The sequence below is a fragment of the Vipera ursinii genome (assembly GCF_947247035.1).
Source record: "Vipera ursinii genome assembly, chromosome: Z".
NCBI classification, from domain to species: Eukaryota; Metazoa; Chordata; class Lepidosauria; order Squamata; family Viperidae; genus Vipera; species Vipera ursinii.
In genome coordinates, this window is record NC_139517.1 from 13,925,927 (window position 1) to 13,940,497 (window position 14,571).

At 42.9% G+C, this 14,571-nt stretch overlaps 1 protein-coding gene across 3 annotated transcripts in view; it reads left to right on the forward strand.

Moving 5' to 3' along the window:
- Nucleotides 1–14,571, forward strand: part of TAOK2 (TAO kinase 2) — a 48,837-nt gene that overhangs the window by 12,405 nt on the left and 21,861 nt on the right. For 2 of the 3 annotated variants that reach the window (XM_083376888.1, XM_083376887.1), the window contains exons 5-16: nucleotides 117–162; nucleotides 252–348; nucleotides 1,570–1,683; nucleotides 2,650–2,741; nucleotides 2,856–2,949; nucleotides 3,055–3,136; nucleotides 3,813–3,980; nucleotides 4,414–4,626; nucleotides 5,825–5,953; nucleotides 8,583–8,819; nucleotides 11,883–12,011; nucleotides 12,986–13,189. In XM_083376888.1, the coding sequence (XP_083233014.1) occupies nucleotides 117–162; nucleotides 252–348; nucleotides 1,570–1,683; nucleotides 2,650–2,741; nucleotides 2,856–2,949; nucleotides 3,055–3,136; nucleotides 3,813–3,980; nucleotides 4,414–4,626; nucleotides 5,825–5,953; nucleotides 8,583–8,819; nucleotides 11,883–12,011; nucleotides 12,986–13,189 (1,605 nt within the window). The remainder of the gene's footprint in view (nucleotides 1–116; nucleotides 163–251; nucleotides 349–1,569; nucleotides 1,684–2,649; nucleotides 2,742–2,855; nucleotides 2,950–3,054; nucleotides 3,137–3,812; nucleotides 3,981–4,413; nucleotides 4,627–5,824; nucleotides 5,954–8,582; nucleotides 8,820–11,882; nucleotides 12,012–12,985; nucleotides 13,190–14,571) is intronic. The other variant, XM_083376889.1, reaches the window with a different exon arrangement.

Genomic DNA, 14,571 nt, shown 5'->3' on the forward strand with positions numbered 1-14,571 from the left:
GCCAGGTACAAAATGGAATTGGCGTCGTGGGTTCCCGGAGCCCTGATTGGGGACAGGATGTTTGAAGCTCAAAGGATTTATTTGCCCTATGCTAACATTTCCTCTTAATTTACTAGCTGGTGATGGAATACTGCCTAGGCTCAGCCTCAGATTTGCTGGAAGGTGAGTCCCAAGACCAATTGGAGAGTCTTCCCACAAAGCTTTTCTGAGGCCTTTCAATAATGTTCTTTCCTCTGTCCCTCCTTTCCTAGTGCACAAGAAGCCACTGCAGGAAGTAGAGATTGCAGCCATAACCCATGGTGCTCTGCAGGGACTTGCCTACCTGCATTCACACAATATGATCCACAGGTGAGCTCTATATTGTATGACTGCGCTCTCTGAAGAGACGTTGCTGCTTGTAACACCCATTTAAGTGTAGGATAGTACGATCTAGTTGTTGCTGCATTGTGAAATCTGTACCGGAATCTGTTAATCTTGTCTTTCAGTCAACTCGGTGCATCGTTCTTCTGACCCGACCCTATTTCTTGCTATATTTTACTGTTTATTCTCTTTAGGTGATTTGCAGGCAGAATGGCAAAATTACCTGTCAAATTCATGCTTCAGTCCCAATGTTGCACTTTATGCAGTTTAGCTCAATTAGGACAGTTTTCACATTTTCTCAAATCAGCTTTACATTTTAATAAATCCTTGATATCCCAAACAACTTAAGGAAAAGACACACAGTTAAACAACATGTTGCTTTTTATCAGATTTTGCAGTTAATATAGGTAGTCCACGTTTAGCGCCTGCCTCTTTTAACAACTGTTGGAAGTTACCACATGGATGGAAAAAATAACTACCAATCCTCACATTTACAACCTTCACAGGTCGGTAAAGCAAACAAAATCTGAAGGCTGATAATAAATGCAGTCACAGTTTCACTTCGTGACCACTTTGCTTAATGACCACTAAAAAAAAAGGCTACCTATATGTTTTCAACTCAAGAACTGTGCTGTACACATTCTTCTTCTACAAAAAAAAAAAATCTTAATTGCCTCAGGAGTCAGTCATTTCGGCAGCCTAGAGCAGAAATCTTTCACTTGTTGCTATCAAATTAGAGGGCATTACCAATGTAGAAGTTTATTTATTTTATTTTATTTTATTTTAATTCCATTTATATCCCGCCCTTCTCCGAAGACTCAGGGCGGCTTACAAGCTTAGCAGTAGCCTCCATTCTATGTATATGCCTGCTTATCAGGGCTTTCGCCCCCCCCCCCCCCAAGCGGCATTATTACAAAGTCAGCTTAATTGCCCCCAACAATCTGGGTCCTCATTTTACCTACCTCGGAAGGATGGAAGGCTGAGTCAACCTTGAGCCTGGTGGGATTTGAACCTGCACTAATTGCAGGCAGCTGGTGTCACTAATGTTTGCTAATGTCGCCCTCTCTTTCTCCTGGTCTTCTTTGTCCGTATAAATGTTGCTCTAACCTTTCTCCTGCCGCTCACACTTTTTCATCTGGCTGCCCATATTCCTCCACTGTGTTCTCTGCTTCTCTGTTCAGTTTTTAATTGCTGTGCCTGTCTTTTCAGGGATGTGAAAGCTGGGAATATCCTTCTGACTGAACCAGGGCAAGTGAAGCTGGGGGATTTTGGCTCAGCTTCTATAATTGCTCCTGCTAACTCCTTTGTTGGCACCCCATATTGGTAAGCTGGCAGAATGAGATTTTTGTGTGTGTTTAACCTGAAACAGAGCAGGAAGGCCTTTATTGACCACATCCCCATATCCGAGCCACTGGGAGGAGTGAAGATGTGGCTGAAGAGAGAGTGTGGGAGTAGATACGCGTTTGAGACTCCCCGATTCTTTGAACAAGGAAGAAATTAGAGAAATTGGTCATTAGAAATGTGGGTTCCCTGGGTTTTTGCACAGAGTGTAGTTTAACAACAGTCAATTGTAAAACACAAAAAAAGCTATGAAGTCTTCTCCTTTTATAGGTCAAAGATTGGAGGGTTTAATTCAGGAGTGTTCCAGTTTTGGGAGGCGCCGTAGGTGAACTTTAAATGGCATGCTTTGGAGCCTCATTTCAAGAAGTAATGGGGGGGGGTCTAAGAAAATGAAATAAATTATATATTTGTATTGGCTCAGTGGGTTAGGATGCTGAGCTTGTCGATCAGAAGGTCAGCAGTTTGGCGGGTCGAATCCCGAGTGCCGCGTAACAGAATGAGCGCCTGTTACTCGTCCCAGCTTCTGCCAACCTAGCAGTTTGAAAGCATGTAAAAAATGCAAGTAGAAAAATAGGGACCGCTACGGTGGGAAGGTAACAGCGTTCCATGCGCCTTTGGCGTCTAGTCATGCCGGCCACATGACCACAGAGACGTCCTCGGACAAGCGCTGGCTCTTTGGCTTTGAAACGGAGATGAGCACCGGCCCCTAGAGTCAGAAACGACTAGCACGCATGTGCAGGGGAACTACCTTTTTATTAATAATACACATTAATCCGTTTAATAATTTCCCCTCTTTAATTAACAGCAACACTGAACTTGGCAGGACTTTGTGGTCTGTGTCCAGGGTCATGCATCCTTGGTGCAATAATCTTTCAGGCTCTTAAGTAACCACGTGTGCCGTTGCTAGGTCCCAGTGCATGATTGCTTTGTCTTGCGATTTCTTCCTAGGATGGCTCCCGAGGTGATTCTAGCCATGGATGAGGGGCAGTATGATGGCAAGGTGGATGTCTGGTCACTTGGCATCACTTGCATTGAACTTGGTACGGAATGAGCTTGCTTGATAAGGTTGGAGTTATTGGGGGGAATGATGTGGGAGAGGGCTTTCTGCAAAAACATGAGTCCCGGTGCTGACGTTACTGTCCTTGTATCTCCAGCGGAGCGCAAACCACCCCTCTTTAACATGAATGCTATGAGTGCCTTATACCACATCGCCCAGAATGATTCACCACTGCTGCAATCCAGTCACTGGTAAGGAAAATTCCACGAATGGCTTTAAACCTTGCAAAAGAGAGAGAGAGAGGTTTATAGGTTCAAATGAATCCCTGACTTTCTTCCCTGTTTTTTTCCCCCCAGGTCTGAATATTTCCGAAATTTTGTGGATTCATGCCTACAGAAGATCCCCCAGGATCGTCCAACCTCTGATGTGCTGCTTAAGGTATCTCCCACCTGTTTTCACTCCTGAAAGATTCCTCCTTTTTTTCCCCATCCTCAGCATAACCTGTGGAAGTTGTATTTGTTTTATCCCATCCGGGACAGTAACAAGAAGTTAAAGATAAGAACACTAAGATATTTAAATTAGAAGTGTGTGTTAAAGGAATGCTAGCCTTGGGAAATGGTAATCCATGAAAGATGTTTCTAGGGAAACACCCTAATAAATAACAGGCTTCATCATTTATTCCCCACAGACCCATGATAAATACTGAGTCTTCACATTGGATTCATAGAATTGTAGAATTGTGTTTTGGAAGTATACACCTAGCATTGATTTTGGTTGATTGGTTGATTATTAAGTTGTTGATAAGCAATGAGTTATTCCGTCTTCCAAAGTATTTGAGATTCTCTCACTTTCTGTTCCTAAGTGGACTTGAGTAACCATTACATGTTAAATCTAGGTTTACTCAAGTTAATTCGAGAGTAATTATACACTGTTGTTAAAAGAATGTAGTTATTAGGTGCTAAGAAATCTCAGTAGTTGTTATCCCAACCCCGTGAGTGTACTTAATAATGGGAAAGGATTGGTCAGATCACAGATTCTAAGAAATTGGTGGATCTGGGACCTTTTGCAGACCTACTTCCTTAGTTTCATGCTATTGCTTCCTGTGACTCCACAGCATCGCTTTCTCTTGAGGGAGCGACCCCAGACGGTGATCATGGACCTGATTCAGAGGACCAAGGATGCAGTGAGGGAGCTTGACAATCTGCAGTACCGCAAGATGAAGAAAATCCTCTTCCAGGAGGCTCAGAATGGTCCAAATGCAGAGGCACCAGAAGAGGAAGAGGTTAAGATCTCCCTTTGGGTGTCTGTAGTTGTCTCCCCACGTTTCCTAATGCAGTTCTCCCTGGCTTTTTTGGACTTCAGCTCATACGATTCTCTCACCATCGTGAGAGTAACAGTGCAGGAGGCTTCCTTACTCCAAGACCATTCCCTACACCAGGGCTCTTCAAACTTGGCCCTTTTATGACTTGTGGACTTCAACTCCCAGGCACACTGGCTGAGGAATTCTGGGAGTTGAAGTCCACAAGTCATAAAAGGGCCAAGTTTGAAGAGCCCTGCCCTCCTACACACACACATATTCTCTCTCTCTCTCTCTCTCTCTCTCTCTCTCTCTCTCTCTCTCTCTCTCTCTCTCTCTCTCTCTCTCTCTCTCTCTTTCACAGTTGTTTGCATTATCACCTGTCTCATTCTCATTTAATCCTTCTTTTCTGTTTCAGGAAGTAGAGCAGTTTCTTCACCGGACAGGAACCATCAATAGCATGGAGAGCAGCCACTCGGTACCCAGTATGTCCATTAGTGCCAGCAGTCAGAGCAGCAGCGTTAACAGTCTGGCTGATGCCTCAGATGATGATGACGGGGCTGAGATCGCCATGATGCAGGAAGGCGAGCACACCGTCACCTCCAATAGCTCCGTCATCCACCGTCTGCCGGTATAGAACTCAGTGTGCTTCCGCAAGAGCAGTCAAATGTCAATTTCAGAATAAAGCGAAGGTTGGGAAACATTGTGGAATATTTTCTAGCCTGTGATAGAAAATGTAAGTGATAGAAAATGGAAGCCTCCCTGCATATCGGCCATAAAAGATATGAGTATCCTGAGATAATAAAGGGAAAAGCTCAGTTTTGAATTTGGAGTGTCCTTCACCTCGTTGTGATGAAACAAAAAATACAACAACAACAACAACAGAGTTGATAGAGAAAATGGAAGTCCAGAGAGGGATGGGAGGAAGAGAGAGAAGCATGCTGATGATCACAGAATTGGAATCCAGTGGATCATTACATCCTAATTGCTTCCTTATGTTGAGTAACTGAGACTTGGGTGGGTACACTTTCCCCTTCCCCTTTTGTTTTTTGGGGAAAAATCAGGTGTTGTTTTTTTTTCTAGACTAGTGTTCCCCAGCTGTCCACATTTCTTGGGATTGCAGCTAAATTTCTACATACTTTGGAAACAGCAGTTGGAGGAAACCCAACTAGATTAAAAACGCCTAGTCTGTTCATGTTTAATCTGGGCTGTCTGTGTGGTCTTGCTTTATGCTTAAAACTGGAAACGTGACTGAATTTGAAGCCTTAACCTAGGTTTCCTCAATATGGCACAGATGTTCATCCGATACAACCTCCAGTTGCTTAGTATTCAGGGAATTACTGCCACAACACATTTCGAAGGCATCGAGTTTGGAAGATTGCCTTAGGCACTATATTACTTTAAACTTCCAAAATCTTGGAACTCCTTCTATAGCAGAGGTCCCCAACCCCCAGTCCACGGACCGGTACCGGGCCGCGGCATACCAGCAATCGGTCTGCACAAACAAGCAAAGCTCCCTCCAGGGGATGCAAGCAGCACACAAAACCACGCACCCTCTATTCCGTGGAAAATCCTTTCTCCATGGAACTGGTCCCTGTTGCCCAAAAGTTGGGGACCTCTGTTCTATAGTACTCTCTACAACAGTTTGTGGTCCTGCTCCGCTCTATCTCCACACTTCCACTTCCTAAAACTGGCGGATCCCAAATGGCTCACAGAAGTGCTGTTTGATCTCTTGACTCTATAGTCTGTGCCTTTTGAAGGAAAATTTGCCGAGGCAATGTTAGAAGCTGAGGCGTAGCTTCTTAACATGTATTTTAATGCTTTTTCAGGGTCATGACAATCTGTATGATGATCCCTACCAGCCGGAAATGGAGCCCCAGAGCTCATCGTCAGCCGCCCGGCGTCGTGCCTACTGCCGTAACCGAGATCACTTTGCCACCATTCGTACAGCTTCTCTGGTGAGGGGGAGAAACTTGCTTATATTTTATGGTATTATTAGATTTATATCCTGCCTTCGTATGTCGAGACTCTAGAAAGAGTACAGAGAAGAGCAACAAAGATGATTGGGGGACTGGAGGCTAAAACATATAGGGAAAGGTTGCTGGAATTGGGTATGTGTAGTTTAACGAAGAGAAGGACAAGGGGGGACATTTATTTATTTATTTTAATTCCATTTATATCCCGCCCTTCTCCGAAGACTCAGGGCGGCTTACAAGCTTAGCAGTAGCCTTCATTCTATGTATATGCCTGCTTATTAGGGCTTTCACACACACACCCCAAGCGGCATTATTACAAAGTCAGCTTAATTGCCCCCAACAATCTGGGTCCTCAGTGTTCCAATATCTCAGGGGCTGCCACAAAGTAGAGGGAGTCAAGCTATTCTCCAAAGCGCCCGAAGGCAGAACAAGAAGCAACGGATGGAAACTAGTCAAGGAGAGAAGCAACCTAGAACTAAGGAGAAACTTCCTGACAGTTAGAACAATTAACCAGTGGAACAACCTGCCTCCAGAAGCTGTGAATGCTCCAACACTGGAAGTTTTTAAGAAGAGACTGGACAGCCATTTGTCTGAAATGGTATAGGGTTTCCTGCCTGAGCAGGGGGTTGGACTAGATGACCTCCAAGGTCCCTTCCAACTACTACTACTACTACTACTACTTATTATTATTAGTAGTAGTAGTAGTAGTAGTAGTAGTAGTAGTAGTACATGTCAAAGCAGCACGTAGAAGGGTCACGCTTTCTGTTTTCCCCTCAACAAGTACACTGGTGAGATGGATTGGCTGATTAAGAGTGTGGCCAAAGTCACTAGTTGATTTTCATGCCTAAAGGAGGACTAGAACTCACCGTTTCCTTGTTTCTGGTCCAGCACCTTCACCCCAACACGAAACGTGATCTCAGTTGGATGTGGTCCTTTCATTTTTGTTTTGCCAGCCTTGTTCCTTTCCTGGTGCCTTCATAAATTGCTGGTGGTGCTGCCTACAAAACCTTCCTCTTGCTTTCTCCTAATGTATTAGTAAAGTTTCAATGTCTGTGGCATCTGGAGCCCTCGGTAGGAATTTGCTGCAGCGCAGTTGTTAAGGAAGAAGCAGAGAAAATTAGGGACAGAAAGAAATCTACCTGAAATGCAATAGTTCTGCCTGTTTAAAAAAAAAGGTATATTCGTGGTGAGCAAGATGGCTTTGGATACTATGATTATTTTTTAACATTATTTACGAGCCGATCAAGCAAAGTAGTTTACAAGTTTCCTTTGGTAAGACCGGAACAGTGGATAAGTGCCAGAAATCTACACCTTTTGTATTGAGAACCTTTTTTTTCCCCAACCATTTTCTAAGAGAGGTTAGCAACATTTATTTAAAATGTGAATGTTTCTGTTTCTTAAGACAGCTGCGTCATTAAATCCCATGCAGTTAAAGAAATTCTGAATCAATAATTTGATTATTTCCTTATTTAATTTAGAGCACAACTTTTGTGGGGGTGGCAAACTTTCAGAAGCTAGATAATGATATTTAATGTTTGGATGAGGATAGTGGTAAGGATTGCAGAAGGAAAGGCAAAAGGCGCCAAGTGAGTAGAACCATACCAGGTGGACAGAGCTGGGGCTTTAGTGTTTGGGAGATTCAGTATTTTTCTTGGTTTTTCTGCGTTGAATCCTTTCAGAGCTGAATTCAGTTTTCATACGGTTTCTATGTCGAAAGAGCAGAGCCAGCATTCCCAATTTCCATAATCATTATGCCCAAATAAGAATCGTTGATTCGCAGTAGAAGAGTGTTCCTCTTCTCTATGTGCGTCACGTTTTACTCCTTTTATTTCCTGATCTAAGCCAGCGATGGCGAACCTTTTAGAGACCCAGTGCCCAAACTGCAACCCAAAACCCACTTATTTTTCACCGGGTGCTGGCCACGGTGGTCATGGCGGACTGGGTGGGCAGGGTCACGATGGCGGGGGCCAGTCCCTCACCATCTCCGGAGCATGGCACGTGTGCCCACAGAGAGGGGCTCTTGAGTGCCGCCTCCGGCACATGTGCCATAGGTTCGCCACCACTGATCTAAGCTGAGTCATCTTGAATGAACAACTGTTAGGTTTCTTTACCATCAAGGGGAAGTTCTGTGCGCACTACAGTTGGGCCTGAAGTGCGCAAGGGTACATAGGATCCAGTGTGAGCACTCTTTTTCTACTTTTTGGAGGCTCCTTCAACAAGCTGTGCCTTTTCTTGGTCTTGCACTGCGCCAGTGGTAGTGGGGAACTGCCTGCTGTTGCCCTGTCTCCCATCACCCTAACCTCTCCTGGACTGGAATGTAATTTTTCGTGAGCCCCTTCAGGCACCATTCAAATCCAGGAAAAGCTAAGCTTCCTTAAGGATCAGCCAATGGGGACTGAGCAAGACGCGCGTACCAGATCAGAAGATCCTTGCCTGCTTCGGATCTGAATGTGCACAACACTTCAGCATATTGTTCCTCTTACCCCACGGCAGGATTTGTTCCGTCATAAACCCATGATTGGTGTTGTTTATATTTCACAATTAAATGAATTGGATTAAATTAGACTTCCTTGTTTCTCTCTTCTTCCTTTCTTCCGTTCCTTCCTTTCAGGTGACCCGCCAAATCCAGGAGCATGAGCAAGACTCGGCACTGCGGGATCAGATGAGTGGCTACAAACGGATGCGGCGTCAACATCAGAAACAGTTGCTGGCTTTGGAGAACAAACTGCGGGCTGAACTGGATGAGCACCAGCTGCGTCTCGACAAAGAGCTTGAGGCCCACCGCAACAACTTTTCAGCTGAGGCTGAAAAACTGGCCAAGAAGCATCAGGCTATTTTTGAGAAAGAGGTGAGGATGGGAGACTTGGATAGGGAGAATGGAAGATCACTTGGCCAAAGGGATAGAAACTACCAAAAAATTCCCAGGAGAGTGGGAAGGTGGGAAACTCTGGCCTCCAGAACACGTTGCAGTGGGAACCTCATGTCAGGTTAATGCAAAAATTAAGCCCCTTTTAGTATGGTCGGCACTAAAACAGCTTCTTTCGAAGGAAGGAAGGAAGGGCTAATACTAATCTCAAAATTTCGTGACATTTCAGGATTCTTGCCTGAGATACTGCAGTCTCATGAGAGAAGATTGAAATCTTGCAAATGGATAGTAATCTCATGAGACCCTCAGTATTTTTACCATCCATTTTTATTAAGCTGATCACCACCTTCAGGGGTGGCAACTGTTGTAGGTGGCACATTTTTAATCCTTGGTGAAAGACTTATCTCCAGATTGAAATAATTATTTCCCCTATTTCCTTTTGATTATTCCTTCTCGTCCAAATTTATACACAAAACTCTTGTGAGATTAAATCAAGTGTCGCAGGTTTGCTTGGGGAGAGCCTTCCTGATTAACTCATACTATTCTGATTGTTCCCATTCCTTCCGGCCACATCAGCAGTAACCTGGTCATTTTGGTAGATCAGTATTAACTTGCCATCGAAAACAAGGAGATCAATTATCCCAAACAGAAATAGGTTCTATCATAAGAGACCCGTATGCTGTTGGATCTGACCTATTCTTTAAAACTAAAACATCCTCCCCACCCCCCACGGCACTGAATAATTTAGACAAGAGTGGTTACAACCAATTCTGCTCGTTGTGAAGAAATAAGTTGTTATGCCTTGTACCAATTGCACAATTATTCTATAATAATTTTATTAACAATTACAATTACAGAGATTAAAAACTAATACAGCTAAAAAAATAAAAGAATATAAAGAAAAATAGAAAGTTCAGAAAAGGGGTAAAAATAAAAATAGAAAAGAAACAAAAATAAATATAATAAAAAAACTGTACAAAAAATTACTTCTGCTTCATCACAGGTGTAAACAATTTTAGTAACTGCTAAGCTTGTAAGCCGCCCTGAGTCTTCGGAGAAGGGCGGGATATAAATGGAATTAAAATAAAATAAAAAATAAAAATAAATAAAAACTCATTACCTTCTCTTAAAATACAGCCCATGTTCTCCTCTTTCTGCTTCCCATCTCTTGTCGTTTCGGTCCTAGTCAGCAAAAGTTGACTGTGGGATTTCCAGAGACAACAACGTATCTTATTTTAATCTTGAACAAATAAACCAACTTGATATTGCTGCCCTTTCCTTTTAACAATCTTGGTCCACTCAAACAATGTCCTAGAACTTAACTTCTTTTCATATTTTCTTTTTTTTCCCCTCTACAAAATTCTTCAAAGCTTTCTTAGGTAAATTGAGTATAAGAAAATTACTCTCTTAGTATATTATCCCTTTTAATTATTAAGACATTAGCCAGTTTCTTTGTATATCCAGAATATCTTTTTCCATATCATTCTTGTAGCTGTCATTTTTAAATCCACTTTCAGCTCAGTCTCAGTCTTGTCAAGTAAAACCTGTTCTTCTTTCCTAACATCCTTGAAATAGTTAACTCAGGGGTCTTCACACTTGGCCCTTTTATGACTTGTGGACTTCAAATCCCAGAATTCCTCAGCCAGGCACGCTGAAGACCACAAGTCATAAAAGGGCCAAGTTTGAAGACCCCTGGTCTAACTAGAGGCAGACACTTGTAAAGTTGACATTGTTCAAGACAATCTTTCAGTGTGTCCCATGTTAAAATTTTTGCCTCATTCTACATTAGTAACTCAAATTTAAGTTCCTTTTTAATTATAATCATTTAGCTCCTCTTGGTTCCCTTTAATGTTAAACTTTCAGTCTTACTCCATCATGATTTTTTTAGGAGAATTCAAAACAAAATAATCTTCCCAGAGGAAGGATTCTTACAATTAATTCCCAGATTTTACTTCAAATCTCTTTTGGCCCCTCATTGACTTGCAACTTTCCAAAGTCAACATTTTAATCATATTTTGCTGTTTATTCCAAAAGAATTATTTTAAGTCCTTAAATTTGTAATTCTTTTTTCACTAAGGATCAAAGGAAACTCGTCCAGTGCTGTAAAACTAGCTAATCCAAAGATTCCTAATAGCTGAATGGCAGTCAACAAGCAGTTTCCAAAAGTGATTAGATAAAGAAATATGCAAACCCACCATCCTTAATAGCTCCAATTGTAAGTTGAGCAAGATAGCTCATCTCACAGAGCTTTAAGTCTACCAGAGATTGCAGTCTTGTGGTCTCCTCCTGAGAAGCAAACTGTTGGGAGCGCTTGTGGGCAATCTCAAGTTCTCTCCTTGTCCAGAGAGGAATTACAAAGAGACAATCTACTCACTGGCTCTTCATTCCACTGCCTTTTGCCATTTCTTCCCAGAGGTCAAATCGTACACTTTCCCATACTAGTAATCCCAATTCTCTCTAAAGCAGGGGTCCCCAACCTTTTTGGTTCCACTAACTGTTGCTGGTGGCTTTAGCGGTTTCGGGAAAGGGCAGTTATTTCACACATGCATCCTAAATCCTGCATGTCCGCAAATGAAGCTTTGTGCACTCACCCTCTGTTCCCAATAGCCCAGGGTTTGGGGACCTCTATTCTAAAGGATGGTTTAAGGCAGACATGTCTTAGTCACATGTGCAGTAATGTCTAGTTTTTCCTCCCCCTTTGGATGAGCTGTGGTGGTGCAGTGGCTAGAGTGCAGTACTGCAGGCTAATTCTGCTGACTGTTGGCTGCCAGCAGTTCGATTCTCACCGGCTCAAGGTTGACTAAGCCTTCCATCCTTCCGAGGTCGGTAAAACGAGGACCCAGATGGTTGGGGGCAATAGGCTGACTCTAAACCATTTAGAGAGGGCGGCAAAGGTTGTGAAGTGGTGCTTCAGTCTAAGTGCTGTTGCTATCTTCTGACTATGTACAAAATTGCCAGCATGCATGCAAGCCTAAGCATGGCTAAGCTGTCTTTCTGTTCCAATCCCATCATCGGTGACCCTGACCACTCCTCCCACTTCTGCAGGCAAAAGCTGCCCTGGCTGAAGAGAAGAAATTTCAGCAACATATCTTGGGTCAACAGAAGAAGGAGTTGGGCAACTTACTTGAATCACAGAAGCGCCAATATAAATTACGGAAAGAGCAGCTGAAAGAGGTATCCTGATTTAAAGGATCGTGAAACATAGCAGCAGGAAGTCAAAAGTTCATTATCGCATAATAGTTGGCAGCTGACTTTCCAAAGTTCCATTTGCCACCCCTACCTCTGTGACTATGAAGCCTTTCAGAGATAATAGCAATGGTGACGACAATGATGATGAGTTAAATTTACATGCCACCCAACTTCTAGCAATTCTTACCACAATTTGTTCTCTTCTTGTTTTGATTTGTTTTATTTCATATGTAATGCTGCAAATTCCTTCTTTAGGGGAAGATAAAATATTCAACTGGTCTTTAGGAATATGTGGAAAATAACAGGTCCTAGAAGGCCAGAAATAACCAAGTGAGATTTATGCTGTCATGCTGACAGTTCCTAAGTATGCAGCCTGTATCTTTGAAGAGAAAGATAGAAATATCATAGAGTTGTTTCTCTACAATAAGGATTTTTATATGCAGAGCAAACATCATAATATGGCAAAAATGGGGAGCCATTTCCGAAAGTCGTGGTTTTATGTCCTCCACGTTTGTTGTTGCTCCGGGACAAAAACAAAACGGTATATTAAAAAGGAAACAATACACTAGCCCACAGGTATATTTTACAAGCATTCTTTTGGAATTCTGTTACCTCCAGCCATGAACTGTTTGTCAAGATAGCTTTCCCCAATACGTGTCTTGGTATGTGAACTAGAGATAATGAGACCTGTATTCCAAAATCCCTGGGCTGACCAAATTGAAAGGAATCTACCCACAGCTTTTTCCAGTCTTGTGCACAAATGCAGGAGGGGAGATTACTGGACTTCCCCACATCTAAATTTGCACGTCACGTTAACCATAATTCAATGGTGTACTGCATTGTGTGTTACCGTGTTGGATGAACTCGGTTAGCGAACATGCTGCCCTTCAACAACCAAAGCTTAGCCCAATGTGCCAACAAAGGAGTGTTCACTTTTCCCCCCTCTATTCCTTTTGCAGGAGCTGCAGGAGAATCAGAGCACACCCAAGCGGGAAAAGCAGGAATGGTTGCTGAGACAAAAAGAGAACATGCAACATTATCAGGCCGAAGAAGAGGCCAACCTTTTGCGGCGCCAGCGGCAATACTTGGAGCTACAGTGCCGCCAGTACAAACGCAAGATGCTGCTGGCACGCCATAACTTGGACCAAGATTTGCTGCGGGAGGTGGGGACCAGTAATTGGTGCCTGGTGGGAGCAGGAAGCGGGGGGTTGGTCTGTGTTTGAAAAGCAAAACTGCAGGGGACGTACTCTGAGGGGTGGATGTGTTGGGCAGGCTAAATTGTGTGCCCATTTTTCCCACCCGTATCTCTCTGGAAAGAGTTGGCCTAATGGATGGTTACTTGAATGTCTGCCTTTGCAAGCTCTTTGTGACTTGTTTATTAACGAAATGTCCACTAATTAAATGAAGCTAGGCCACCCAATTCCATAGCAACTCTCAACAGGGTATAATATTAAACCATTTAAAATTATTACAGTACGAAACCATACGGAAACAGTTCAGAGAAAAATAGCACAGCCCAGTTAAGAGGAGTCTGCCATCAACTTGAGTCCAAGCCCTGGAGAACAGCCAGGTTTTAAGAGGTGGTTTAAATTGTGCCAGATTGGAGGCTATATGAATCTTGGGGGGATGATTTTAGAAAGACCAAGCCCAGACTCTTTTGGTCCCATCGGATCACATGGTCTAAATAAATGGGAACCAGAACAGGTTGACTCTGTCTAGACATGGGATGAGTAGATAATCCGCCATGCCGCAGAGGACATTATAGGCAACTAGACAGCCAGTGACCCATCAGGTCATCCTTTCAGAGATGTTTCCTTACCAGATTCCTGAATGACAGAAGGTCTAATGTAGTGTCTTCACTGAGAAAATTGCCCATGTTGAACTGTATAGAACAATCAAAATATCAGCACAGGAAATATTTTATGACATGTATTATGTCATAAACTGTTTTATGATGATTTTGATGTCATGAAATGTTTTTTTAAAATTTGCCAAACTTCAATTCCATGGGAGCTGTGGGTCTCAAATTTTGGACACATGTCAATTAATCCATTTGAGGAGCCTTGGTTCAAAAATAGTTGCTTAAACCCTCATTTCACCCAGTTAAAGGTTATGGAAATGAAAGTTTTAGAAAGAGAGAGGAAGAAGTATAAGCAGCACCTTGAATTGCACCTGGAAGTCTGTTGGTAACTGCAGCTTTCTAAGCTAGAGTATTCCTGGCCACAACTGCCACCAGCTGTTTGAGCAGGAGTTGTGAGTCCATGAAGATCTTCAAATTGTACCACAGTCCCGAAGGGGGAAGTATTAGCCCTTTCAAGACTAAAGATGGAATATCTCCAGACCTGGGTAGTCCACATACTCAAAACCACTTGGTCTTCTCAGGGTTGGGTGTTTCTACCCATCCACATCTCAAGGACTGGAACAAGACCTTGAGATAATCACCTGGTCAGCCCAGAGTCAAGATGTAACAGTTGGAGATCGTAATCAGTCATCATATCTGACCCCAAATCAATGCAGTCCTACATAGATACTACATTGGAGTAGA